Source organism: Hippopotamus amphibius, chromosome 3, assembly GCF_030028045.1.
Source record: "Hippopotamus amphibius kiboko isolate mHipAmp2 chromosome 3, mHipAmp2.hap2, whole genome shotgun sequence".
Taxonomy (NCBI): domain Eukaryota; kingdom Metazoa; phylum Chordata; class Mammalia; order Artiodactyla; family Hippopotamidae; genus Hippopotamus; species Hippopotamus amphibius.
The window spans coordinates 114,469,643-114,483,523 of record NC_080188.1 but is presented as its reverse complement, the minus strand read 5'-3'; the positions used below and the strand labels follow the sequence as shown (position 1 = coordinate 114,483,523).

The window sequence follows — 13,881 nt, the reverse complement described above, 5'->3', positions numbered from 1 at the left end:
GTGTTATGCAGCAGTTTCCCACTAGCTATCTATTTTACATTTGGTAGTGTATATATGTCAGTGCTACTCTCTCACTTAAATTTGTGTTTCTTCAATTTTTTTCATCAAAGACTTATAGTTTTCATTGTACAGATCTTTCACTTCCTTGGTTTGAAATATTCTTAAATATTTTGTTATTTTTGATGCTTCTGTGAATGGGATAGTTTTTTTTAACCTCTTTATTGGAATATAATTGCTTTATACTCTCGTACCAGCTTTTGAGGTATACCATAGTGAATCAGCTGTATTTAGACATATATCCCCACATCCCCTCACTCCCGCAACTCCCTCCCGCTCTCCCTGTCCTGGCCCTCTAAGGCATCACCCATCATCCAGTTGCTCTCCCTTTGTTATACAGCAACTTCCCACTAGCTATCTATTTTACATTTGGTAGCACATCTATGTTTATGCTACTCTCTGACTTCATCCCAGGTTCCCCTTTGCCCACTGCCCCCCCCCCCCACGCTGTGTCCTCCAGTCCATTCTCTGCATCTGCATCCTTATTTTTGACCTGTCACTGGGTTTATCAGTACCATTTTTTTTTTTTTTTTAGATTCCGTGTATATGAGTTAGCATACAGTATTTCTTTTTCTCTTTCTGGCTTACTTCACTGTATGAGACTCTAGGTCTATCCACCTCATTACATATAGCTCCATTTCATTCATTTTTATGGCTGAGTAGTATTCCATCATATGTATATGCCACATCTTCTTTATCCATTCATTTGCTGATGGGCATTTAGGTTGCTTCCATGTCCTGGCTATTGTAAATAGTGCTGCAATGAACATTATGGTACATGTTCCTTTTGGGATTATGGTTTTCTCTGGATATATGCCCAGTAGTGGGATTACTGGATCATATGGTAGTTCCAATTTTAGTTTTTAAAGGAACCTCCAAAATGTTTTCCACAGTGGCGGTACCAACTTACATTCCCATCAACAGTGCAGGAGATTCCTTTTCTTCACACTCTCTCCAGCATTTATTGTTTCTAGATTTTTGATGGCCTTTCTGACTGGTGTGAGGTGATACCTCATTGTGGCTTTGACTTGCATTTCTCTGATGATTAGTGCTGTTGAGCATCTTTTCATGTGTTTGTTGGCCATCTGTATGTCTTCTTTGGAGAAATGTCTGTTTAGGTCTTCCGCCCATTTGTGGATTGGGTGATTTGTTGTTTTGGTATTAAGCTGCATGAGCTGCTTGTATATTTTGGAGATTATTCCTTTGTCAGTCATTTCATTGGCAAGTATTTTCTCCCATTCTGAGGGCTGTCTTCTTGTCTTGTTTATGGTTTCTTTCACTGTGCAAAAGCTTTTAAGTTTCATGAGGTCCCATTTGTTTATTCTTGATTTTATTTCTATGATTCTGGGAGGTGGGTCAAAAAGGATATTGCTTTGATGTATGTCATAGAGTGTTCTGCCTATGTTTTCCTCTAGGAGTTTTATAGTGTCTGGCCTTACATGTAGGTCTTTAATCCATTTTGAGTTTATTTTTGTGTATGGTGTTAGGAAGTGTTCTTATTTCATTCTTTTACATGTTGCTGTCCAATTTTCCCAGCACCATTTATTGAAGACGCTGTCTTTTTTCCTTTGTATTTTCTTGCCTCCTTTGTCAAAGATAAGGTGCCCATATGTGCTTGGGTTTACCTCTGAGTTCTCTATTCTGTTCCATTGATCTTCCTTTCTATTTTTGTGCCAGTACCATACTGTCTGGATCACTGTGGCCTTGTAGTATAGTTTGAAGTCAGGAAGCCTAATTCCACCAACTCCATTTTTCCTTCTCAAGATTGCTTTGGCTATTCAGGGTCTTTTGTTTCCATACAAATCATAAGATTTCTTGTTCTATTTCTGTGAACAATGCCGTTGGTAATCTGATAGGGATTGCATTGAATCTGTAAATTGCTTTGGGTAGTATAGTCATTTTCATAATGTTTATTCTTCCAATCCAAGAATTTGGTATGTCTCTCCATCTGTTTGTATCATCTTTGATTTCTTTCATCAGTGTCATAGTTTTCTGCTTACTGGTCTTTTGCCTCCTTAGGCAGGTTTATTCCTAGGTATTTTATTCTTTTTGTTGCAAAGGTAAATGGGAGAGTTTCCTTAATTTCTCTTTCTGCTTTTTTGTTGTTAGTGTACAGGAATGCAAGAGATTTCTGTGCATTCATTTTGTATCCTGCTACTTTACTAAATTCATCAATTACTGCTAGCAGTTTCCTGGTAGCATCTTTCGGGTTTTCTATGTATAATATCATGTCATCTGCAAAAAGTGACAATTTTACTTCTTTTCCGATTTGGATTCCTTTTATTTCATTTTCTTCTCTGATTGCTGTGGCTAAAACTTCCAAAACTGTTTTGAATAATAATGATGAGAGTGGGCACCCTTGTCTTATTCCTGTTCTTAGAGGGAATTCTTTCAGTTTTTCCCCATTTAGAATGATGTTGGCTTTTGGTTTCTCATATATGGCTTTTATTATGTTGAGGTAATTTCCTTCTATGCCCATTTTCTGGAGAGCTTTATCATAAGAGGATGTTGAATTTTGTGAAAAACTTTTTCCACATCTATTGAAATTATCATATGGTTTTTATCCTTCAATTTGTTAATATGATGTATCATGCTAATTGATTTGTGTATATTGAAGAATCCTTGCACCCCAAGGATAAACCCCACTTCATCATGGTGTATGATTTTTTTAATGTGCTGTTGCAGTCTGTTAGCTAGTATTTTGTTGAGGATTTTTGCATCTATATTTATCAGTGATATTGGCCTGTCATTTTCTTTTTTTGTGACCTCTTTGCCTGGTTTTGGTATCAGGGTGATGGTGGCCTCGTAGAATGAGTTTGAGAGTGTTCCTCCTTCTGCTATATTTTGGAAGAGTTTGAGAAGGATAGGTGTTAGCTTTTCTCTAAATGTTGGATAGAATTCGCCTGTGAATCCATCTGGCCCTGGGCTTTTGTTCGTTGGGAGATTTTTAATCACAGCCTCAATTTCCATACTTGTGATTGGTCTGTTCATAGTTTCTATTTCTTCCTGGTTCAGTCTTGGAAGATTGAATTTTTCTAAGAATTTATCCATTTCCTCCAGGTTATCCAATTTATTGGTATATAGTTGCTTGTAGTAGTCTCTCATGATCTTTTGTATTTCTGTGGTGTCTGTTGTTACTTCTTTTTCATTTCTAATTCTGTTAATTTGCATCTTCTCCCTTTTTTTCTTGATGAGCATGACTAAGGGTTCATCAATTTTGTTAATCTTCTCAAAGAAGTAGCTTTTAGTTTTATTAGTATTTGTTATTGCATCCTTCCTTTCTTTTTCATTTATTTCTGCTCTGATGTTTATGATTTCTTTCCTTCTGCTCACTTTGGGATTTTTTTTTCTTCTTTCTCTAATTGTTTTATGTGTAAGGTTAGGTTTTTTATTTGATATTTTTCTTGTTTTTTGAGGTAGGACTGTACTGCTATAAATTTCCCTCTTAGAACTGCTTTTGCTGCGTCACATAGGTTTTGGGTTATTGTGTTTTCATTGTCATTTGTTTCTAGATATTTTTTGATTTCCTCTTTGATTTCTTTAGTGATTTCTTGGTTGTTTAATAGCATATTGTTTAGCCTCCATATTTTTGTATTTGTTACTTTTTTTCCCTGTAATTGATGTCTAGTCTCATGGTGCTGTGGTCTGAGAAAATGCTTGATACAATTTCAATTTTCTTGAATTTACTGAGGTTTGATTTGTGACCCAAGGTGTGATATATCCTAGAGAATATTCTGTGTGCACTTGAGAAGAAAGTGTATTCTGTAGTTTTTGAATGGTATGTCCTATAAATATCAATTAAGTCAAGATGTTCTAATGTATCATTTAAAGCTTGTGTGTCCTTAGTTATTTTCTGTTTGGATGATCTGTCCATTGATGTAAGTGGGGTGTTAAAGTCTCCTTCTATTGTTGTGTTACTGTCGATGTCCCCTTTTATGGATGTTAGCATTTGCCTTATGTATTGAGGTGCTCCTATGTTGGGGGCATAGATATTTACAATTGTTATGTGTTCTTCTTGGATTGATCCCTTGATCATTATGTAGTGTCCTTCCTTGTCTCTTTTAATAGTCTTTACTTTCAAGTCTAATTTGTCTGCTATAAGTATTGCTACTCTAGCTTTCTTTTGGCTTCCATTTGCATGGAATATCTTTTTCCATCCCTTTCCTTTCAGTCTATATGTATCCCTTGGTCTGAAGTGGGTTTCTTGTAGGCAGCATATAGAAGGGTCTTGTCTTTGTATCCATTCAGCCAGTCTGTGTCTTTTGGTTGGAGCATTGAATCCATTTACATTTAAGGTGATTATTGACATGTGTGTTCCAATACCATTTTCTTAATTGTTTTGGGTTTTTATTTGCAGGTGTCTTCATTTCTTGTGTTTCCTCCTTAGAGAAGTTCCTTTAGCACTTGTTGTAAGGCTGGTTTGGTGGTGCTGAATTCTCTTAACTTTTGCTTGTCTGGAAAGCTTTTGATTTCTCCCTCAAATCTGAATGAAAAAGATTCTTGCTGGGTAGAGTATTCTTGGCTGTAGGTTTCTCTCTTTCAGGACTTTCAGTATATCCTGCCATTCCCTTCTGGCCTGCAGAGTTTCTGTAGTAAGTTCAGCTGTTATCCTTATGGGTTTTCCCTTATATGTTATTTGTTGCTTTTCTCTTGATGCTTTTCATATTTTTTCTTTGTGTTTAATTGTCATTAGTTTGATTAATATGTGTCTTGGTGTATTTCTCCTTGGGTTTTTTCTGTAAGGGATTCTCTGCGTTTCTTGGACTTGATTAATTATTTCCTTTCCCATGTTGGAGAAGTTTTCCACTATAACCTCTTCAAATATTTTCTCAGACCTTTTCTTTTTTTCTTCTTCTTCTGGGATGCCTATGATTTGAATGTTGGTGTCCTTAATGTCATCACCAAGGTCTCTGAGACTGTCTTCCATTCTTTTTATTCTTTTTTCTCTTTCCTTCTCTGTGGCAGTTATATCCCCCTTTCTATCTTGCAACTCACTTATTCATTCTTCTGCTTCAGTTATTCTGCTGTTTATACCATCTAGAGTATTTTTAATTTTGGTTATTGTGTTGTCCATTACTATTTGTTTGCTCTTTAGTTCTTCTGAGTCCTTATTGTTTCTTGTATTTTCTGTATTTTGTTATTGAGATTTTGGATCATCTTTATTATCATTTTTCTGAACTCTTTTTCAGGCAGTTTTCCTATTTCCTCTTGATTTATTTGGTCTCGTGGGTTTTTATCCTGCTCCTTTGCCTGCATGGTGTTTCTTTGCTTTCTCATTTTGTCTAATTTATAGGATTTCTTGTCTCCTTTCCCTATGCTGCCTAGTAGTATTTCCTCTTGTTTCTGCCCTCTGCCCCCTGTAGTGGGGTTTGTCCAGTGTCTTTAGTAGGCTTCCTTGTGTGTGTGTGTGGGGGGGGGGGGGGGCTGGTGTCTGCTTTCTGGTGTATGGCTCTGTTTCTTTTCTCTCTGATGAGCAGGGCCATGTCAGGTGGTGTGTTTTAGGGTATCTGTGAGGTTAATATGGCTTTAGGTAGTCTGTGTGCTGATGGGTAGGTTTGTGTTCCTGTCTTGTTTGTAGTTTGGTGTGAGGTGTCCAGCACTGGCAGTTGCAGGCAGTTGGACGAAGCTGAGTCTTAGACTCTGATACAAGGCTTTGTGAGAGTTCTCTGCAGTTAATCTTCCCCATGTTTGAGGACTCCCTAGTGGTCTAGCATCCTGGATTCAGTGCTCCCTCCCCAGAGCCTCCTACTTGACTTCTGATGGGGTAGTCCAGACTTCAGAGGTTGCTTGTCCTGAAGGTGGGGCAGCTGAACTCAAGTGGAGAAAGTGTGCAGCTTATGGAGTCTCCCTCAGGAGGGAAGGAGAAGAGTAGAATGCATGTCCAATGTTCCAGGTTTTCTGGAGGCTGGCTCACCTGACTTAGAGTGCTGATGGGTAACTTAGGACTTTGGCTGCAAACGGCCAATGAAAGCTCAGCAACTGACTTGCCGTAGCACCAGATACTGCAGTGCTCCAGGCAGACACCAGCAGGAGGGAGAGAATATGAGCTCATTTTTTTCTTTCTCCTTTGTACTTAGTCCAGTTTCACTTGTTCATAGGGTACCACACATGGAGGCTTTGCCCCCAGCTTCAGACCAAATATACTTGAGCGAAAAGCTGCACACAATATCTCAGCTTACAGAAGCATTGTGGAGACAACGCAATTCAAGATGCCTGGGAAAGTTTTTAAAGTTCTTTTTCAGATACTCCATTGTTATAGTATAGAAATGCAACTGATTTCTGAATATTGATTTTATATCCTGCAGCTTTACTGAATTAATTGGTTACTTCCAACACTTTTTGGTTGTCTTTAGCATTTTCTACATATAAATTCATACCATCTGCAAATAATGACAATTTTAATTTTTCCTTTCAGATTTGGATGTCTTTTATTTCATTATTTTGCCCAATTGTTCTAGCTAACTCTTTAAAACACTACAAGGGCAAGTCAAAAATTATCTGCACTCCAGTTATGTTAAAACTTCTGTTGGCTGCACTGTCTTATCAGTGCTTTCCATTCAAGGCTATCGTCTCCCCAGTCACTGCTGTGCAGGTGTGAATATGTTACATCAGTTCATTCGTAACTGCAGTGCGAGCAAAAATGGATGCCCCACTTGTGTTCTGCATGAAAGAAAAGCAGCATACAGTGATTAGTTTTTTTGTGGTCTGAGGATGTGCACACCTGCACACTTCTGCCCACACTGTCGACATTCTGCAAAAACTTTGTTTTGATGTGTTAAGGCATCCTCCCTATAGTCCTGATCTTGCTCCATCGACTTTCACATTTTTGGTCCCCTGAAAGCAGCTCTATGAGGACAAAGATTCACTTCTGATGAAGTGATGACAGTGGTGCATTTCTGGCTCATGGCTCAGCCTAAAACAGTTTTTCATGAGAAAATACAAAACTTGTGGACAGGTGGGCAAAATGTATTGAAAAGCAATGAGATTATGTTAAAAAAATGATGCATTTGTCTTTTCTAAAAGTTAATTAAAATAAATTCTACAACCAGAGTGCAGATAATATTTGACTCACCCTCATGTATTGATAAGAGACATGGGATGGAAAACCTTTGTTTTGTTCCTGATATTAGAGGAAAAGCTTTCAGATTTTCTCCATTAAATCATCTGTGTGTTTGTTTTCTTTTTCTTTTTTTCGGCAAAAGCAACCTTTTTATTGAACATACCTAGGTGTGGGGTGTGGGGCGGGGGTGCGGGAGGGGTCAGGGCCGAGGGGCGTCCCTGCAGCGGGGAGGGACTGCGGCGGCCAGGCCTCACTGGCTCGGGTCGGCCAGGACGCCCCGCTCGGCGGCGGCGCTGCCCAGGATGAAGCCCACGCCCAGGGACACGGTCTGGTCGAAGGAGCCGCGCAGCTGCTCCACGGTCAGCAGCTGGTCACGCAGCGGCCCCAGGACGGACACGATGTCGCTCAGGTGCCCCAGGGTCTGCAGGAGGGCGGCGTTGAGCGACGGCGGCGCGGACGGCGGGGGCGCGTGGTGCTCCAGGCTGCCGGCCGGCGAGTCGGGGTCTTCCCGGGCGGGGACGGGGGACGGCGGCGGGGAGCCGGGGGCGCGGAAGGGCTCGGGGTCCTCCGGGCTGCCGGGCGCGGGGCCGAAGGCGGAGAGGGCCGTCGGGGAGCCGGGGGCGCGGGGCGCGTCCGCAGACTTGGGCGGGGACGGGCTGAACCTCAGCGTCCAGGCGGGGTCCGCGTCGGGGTCTCGGGCGGCGGGCGGCGGGCGGCGGCGCGGGGGGCGCCCGGGCCCGGGGGAGCGGCGGCGGCCGCCGCGTCTGCGCCCGTGGTCGCCCAGCAGCCCCATGAGCTGGCGGATCTGCGCGTCGAAGGGCCCGGGCGGCTGGCCGTGCGCGTCGCGGACCTTGTCCTTGAGGAACTTGTAGGGGCGGCGGCACTGCGCGGGCGTGCGCCGCACCTGCTGGCGGGCCAGCGCGGCCGACACGCGGCTGTAGGTGGGCAGCGCCTGGCGGCGGTCCAGCAGCAGCGCGCGCCACACGGCCGGCTGCAGCAGCGTGCCCAGCAGCAGCTCCGTCTCGCGCGCGCTCCAGGGCGTGCGCTGCGCCGAGCCCGGGGACGCGGGCGAGCCGGGGGACGCGGGCGAGCCGGGGGGCGCGGGCGCCGCCAGCGCGCCGGGGGACACGGGCCCGCCGGGCGGGGTCCCGGGGGCACCCCCCGCCAGCCGCGGCTCGGGGTCCAGGCTGGCGGGCGGCGGCGGCGACGGCGGCGCGGGCGCGGGCGGCCGCCGGGGCCGAGGCCCGGGAGAAGCCGCCCACACGCGCTCGGGGGGCCCGCAGCGTCCGCCCGGGCTGGGGGCCGGCGCCGCGGCCCCGCCGGGTCTAGACAGCCCTCCCTCCGCCCCGCCCCGCCCCTCCCCTGCGCGCGCCGGGCTCGCCTCGGCGGCTCCCGCGCGCGGGCCCCTCGGCCTTTTTTTGGGGCCCGGGCCGCGAGCGCTCCGAGCAGGGTCCTGCCCCCGCCCGGCGGGGAAGGGGCCGCCCCACCGCCCCGCCCGCATGGCCCCAACCGCTCCCTCGGGGCGCAGACGAGCCTGGCAGCCCGCGCCGGGCGCGCGGGGGTCGAGTGGTCTTTACGCGTGTGCCGCGCCCTCCCCGCGCCGCGCAGGGCGAGTGCTGGAGCCTTCGGGTGCGGAGGCCGCGCGCCCCTCCGCACGTTTGGTGCGCCCTGGGTGCCGTTTGTGAAGGTGGCTGCGTCCTGGCCCTGCCCGCGCCGAGGGGTTCGTCTGCGCGGAGGTGGCGCTCGCGGGGGCCGCTCCCTGCTGGGTCTGGTAAAGAGCTGGGCCAGGGGCGCGACGTCCTCTCATAGTTCACGTACACGTCGCAGAAAGAAACCTCTTCATTCTGATAAAGGATGGCCCTGGTGAACACTGCTGTCTGTTTTCTATGGCCTTTATCATGTTTCAGTATGTTCTTTCTGTATCCATTTTATTGAGTGTTTTTCTTCAGCATATTGAGTCTTTTAATCATAAAGAAATGTATTTTGTCAGCTGTTTTTTCTGCATTTGTTGAAATGATCCTATGATTTTAAACTTTTACTCTGTTAAGGTGGTGTATCACATATATTGTTTTGTGTATGTTGAACTGTCCTTGCATGTTAGGAATATTATACACTTAATACTGGTGTATGATCCTTTAATATGTTATTTAATTTGTTTTGCACAATTTGTTCAAAAATTTTGCATGTTTGTTCATCAGGCATATTGGTCTCTGTTTTCTTTTCTTGTGGAATCCTTGTCTGGTTTTGATATCAGGAAAATACTGGCCTCATAAAATGAGATTGTAAGTATTTTCTCCTGTTCAGATTTTTGGAGGTGTTTGAGAAGGCATGTGATTAAATCTTCTTTAAGTCTTTGGTAGAATTCACCAGAAAATCCATCTGGTTCTGGGGTTTTCAGTGTTAGGAGGTTTTAGATTACTGTTTAAATCCCTTACTCATTATTGTTCTATTCAGATTTTCCATTTCTTCTTGATTCAGTCTTGTAGGTTGTATATTTCTAGGAAATTATCAATTTCCTCTAGGTTTTCTATTGTATTGGCATATAATTGCTCACAGTAGCCTCTTATGAACTTATATATTTCTATATTAGCTCTTATGTCTCCCGTTTCATTTCAGATTTAATGTACTTGAGTCTTCTATCTCTTTCTTAGTTGAGCCTAAAGGTTTGTCAGGTTTGTTTACATTTCTGAAAACCAGCTCTTATCCTCATTGATTTCAAAAATGTTTTTCTGTTATGTATGTATGTATGTATGTCCACTCAGATCTTTTTTATTTCCCTCCTTCTGCTAACTTTGAACTTAGTTCATTCCTTTATACTAGGTCTTTGAAGAATGCAGTTTTCCCCTCTCTTCCCACAAAATTCTCTCCTTATTCAGTCTTACTGTGAACCACCCCTAAATCTGGGATGGTATATAAATTGTCAGCTATCATTTCCCCTTCCATATTGATGGCAAACATCTTGACTTCCTCTTCTAATTAATCACTTCATTCCTTCTGAATTCTTCTCAAAACAGTGCATTCTGAAGCAATGATTGATCTGATTTTGGGAAATGAACCCTTTCACCCTTCTTTCACAGGGTATAACCTTATGCTTCTATGTGGATTTTCTCTAAGAAGGAGGCTGAGAAATGTTTGAGGAGGAGGAAGACATTCTGGATGCTTAGACATAATTTGCATAGACATAATTTATTCCATTAATGCCACAACATTTATCCAGGGAAATCTCCAAGATTTTTACTTGTATCCACAAACAAATTCCCAGGCTACACTTGACAGTTAGTTTATACTTTTCCAGGATTTGCATGGCTTTCTTTCTAGTTGAGTTCATCTGAATAAAAAAGTGTTGGTGTTGGGAGATGTTCTAATGACCACCTAGAAAGGATGACAGCTAGAGAATCTTGAAGAGAGCATTCAATGCCTGATGCAAAAATATTCTTTTGGTTAGTTACCATTTGGCCTGAAGGCTTAGTGCTTGCCTATTCTGGACTGGTCCCAGTGAGAAGAGAAAAGGACTTCCAAAAATTCTGCCTCAGTATCTAATCTTCATGTCTACTGCTTAGGCTTCCTGACCTTTGCATGAGTCCAAGTCATTTTTCTTTGCAGGAGAAATCCTCAACCTTTGAACCATGTATAGATTTAGAAGAGATTGAGAATCTAAAAAAACCATTTGTAAAGGTTGTACGTGTTAGCAGTTTGCAGGGTAGAGTGTCCCGAATTTCCAACACATTTTGCACAGTATCACTGACACAAATGAGATCAAGAATGAATGTTCAATATGCTTTAAGTGATAAGTATTGAGGAAAGAAAAAATCTACACCTTCAAGGCAGGGAGCATAATGGCTCTTTCAACCTTGACTCCTCTAACTTCTCAGGAGCCTTCCTAGGACTGTTAAGTTTGTTGAGTCACATCTATTTCTAAGCTGCTTCGTGGAATGTGACTCTTCTCACCATTCCATTACTTTACTTTCATATATCTCCAGGCTTTATGAAAGCAGAAAGGTAGTTACAAAATTGTCCACCCTCCCCGATTACAGACAAACTGAATGTTATTTCCTGAGGAGCTTTACAAGAACGTCTACTCCACTGTCCTCATTTTACATATCAGGCCCAGCACGATTCAGGGACTTCTTCAAGCACTGAGTTAATATCAAAGCTATGCTCACCAGAATCATTATTTTCACTATAAAGAGAGATGACAGATTTTCCTAGTTAGGTCTGTTTCTAATTCTCATGTTTGCAAAATCTGTAATGGGAAAGTATGAAATCAGTGCATTTAATGGATATGCACTAATGATGCCTATGTACTGCCTTTGCCCTCAAAACAAGAATCACAATATCTCTAAGAGAATTTTTCAGTTAAGATTGTCGATTATACATAAAAGGCACAGTTTACTCAATGCTGATGACTCAAGGATGTATATTTAGTCAGCTGTATGACTGAAAAAAGGAATGTTTCTTTTGTTTGTTGAATAAAGCCATTTCCTTCTCTCATGTTTTTCTCAGCAGATGCACAAAACAGGTCCATGGAAAGGGATAGAAATCACACTTCTGTGGCCGTGTTTGTTCTCCTGGGACTCTCAGATGATAAAGAGCTGCAGCTCATCCTCTTTCCAGTCCTCCTAGGGATCTACCTCGTGACCCTAATCTGGAACCTGGGTCTTATCATCCTAATCAGGATGGACTCTCACCTCCGTACACCTATGTACTTTTTTTTCAGTTTCCTGTCTTTTATTGACATCAGCTATTCTTCTTCCATAACCCCAAGGATGCTTTCAGATTTCTTAAAAGTTGAACAAACCATTTCCTTCATAGCCTGTGCCACCCAGTACTTTGTTGGATCCTGGATGGGCCTGAGTGAGTGCTGCCTCTTGGCCGTCATGGCCTATGACAGGTGTGTTGCTATTGGCAGCCCTCTGCAGTACTCATCCATCATGGCCCCTGGCCTCTGCCAGAGGATGGTTGCTGGGGCCTTTGGGAGTGGTTTCCTTAGTAGCTTAGTTCAAACTGTCCCTTGCTTTCATCTTGACTTCTGTGGGTCAAATATCATTCAGCATTTCTTCTGTGACATACCTCAGATAATTTCCTTGTCTTGCTCCAATCCTTTCATCAGCCAAATGATACTTTTTCTGGTAGCTATGTTTTTTGGAATTGGTTCTTTGCTTATTATCCTCTTATCCTATGTCTTCATTGCAGTTTCCATTCTGAAAATATCCTCCATCAAAGGTAGTGTCAAGGCGTTCAATACCTGCTCTTCTCACCTGGCAGTTGTGACACTCTTCTATGGCACAGGCCTCTCTGTGTACATGCTTCCTAGCTCTAGCCACCCCAAGAAGCAGGACAAGATGCTGTCTGTGTTCTATGTTATCCTTATCCCCATGTTAAATTCTCTCATATATAGTCTGAGGAACAAGGAGATCAAAGAGGTCCTCAAGAGAGGAATAAAAAGGGCCACACATTTTCCTGAGTAAGAGTAATGTTGGAGCTGGTATTATTACCCTTAGAAGGAAGACAGGTGTAATAATATGTAAGTGACACTTAGTTGGATGCAGGAATAGCTACATAGAGAGATAAGTGAAAGCCATAATTTTTAGCTGCCACCAAGCACCAGGTGATGTGTCTGAGGCAGTGCCACCTATCTTGAATTCAGTTTAAAAATCCTGTTTAGACTCAGGAAGGTAAATCCCTGTTTTGAAAACAGGGTTTCTGATAGATATTATATGTAGAGAAATGATAGGAACCCAGGAAGCCAAACACACTATTCTTTTCTTCACCAATTTTCTTCCTTTGGTTTTAAAATTAAGCATTTATTTGCATATCAATACAGATGATGTAAAATAATGTACGATCAAATATGTGAAAATTAAAAATAGTTTTAAAATGGACACTTTATAATTTTAATCTCATACAGAGTGTGTGTGTGTGTGTGTGTGTGTGTGTGAGACACACAGAACAAGAGAGAAGGAAAGAAAGAAAGAGAGAAATGGAGAGAGAGAGAGAGAGAGAGAAGGGGGAGAGATGCAAAGGAAAGGAGATGACAGGAGATGACCTGAATGGAGAGGGACAAAGATTGGTTTAGTTTTATTCCCAGATAACCTTGTCCTCCACCTTACTCCTTGAGCCTTTTTTGTGAAGTGAATTGTGAAAAAGAGATGAGAGAAAGGAATGGTAGAAGGAAAAGGCCTTTTTAAGGTCAAGTGGAGGAGAGATGCTCAGAGGATAGAAGGAAGTCAAAGTCATCACTTACTGGGCATAGGTGGGCCTAGAGCACGCTTCATGGAAGCTTCCCAGAGACCAGGCAAGACCTCTCAGAAATGAAGGCTATTGTGTTGTGCAAAGAGTGGTGGGACCAGAGTTGTAGAGCTCTGAGCCTCCCAGGGACTCTGCACCTTAAGTTTGACCAGAGAGTACAAGAGCCACCTGACTGCGATTTCCATGGAGACTCAGAGTCCAACCAAGAGAATTAAAAGAGAATTTTCCAAAAGAGATTTTTTTTCACATAGGGGTTTATGGACTGTATTTCATACATATCACAGCATTTCTAGTATATTTTATACTTCATATGGTTACATTCCACAGATGTGCTTCTTTTCTAGTAACAAAAACTTTGGCAGGTGAGAAATAATCCCTTTTACACTTAGAATGCTTGGGCATATTGAGGTCTTCTATGTTCTTCCAAGTGTAGTAACAACCCATCTTTCATTTCACACAGTGTGATTTGTGACCAGAAACATGACCTCCATCCCTTGGCCATGGTGCTCAAATTA

General features: G+C 43.1%; 2 protein-coding genes across 2 annotated transcripts; one reads left to right on the top strand and one right to left on the bottom strand.

Annotated features, from left to right (window-relative positions):
* Window positions 1–7,367: 7,367 nt before the first annotated feature.
* LOC130848713 (undifferentiated embryonic cell transcription factor 1-like) lies at window positions 7,368–8,618 on the bottom strand. The gene has a single exon (XM_057727119.1). It carries the CDS (start codon window positions 8,616–8,618, stop codon window positions 7,368–7,370), a length of 1,251 nt encoding a protein of 416 aa, XP_057583102.1.
* Window positions 8,619–11,607: 2,989 nt separating this feature from the next.
* LOC130848712 (olfactory receptor 1440-like) lies at window positions 11,608–12,585 on the top strand. The gene has a single exon (XM_057727118.1). It carries the CDS (start codon window positions 11,608–11,610, stop codon window positions 12,583–12,585), a length of 978 nt encoding a protein of 325 aa, XP_057583101.1.
* Window positions 12,586–13,881: the final 1,296 nt, after the last annotated feature.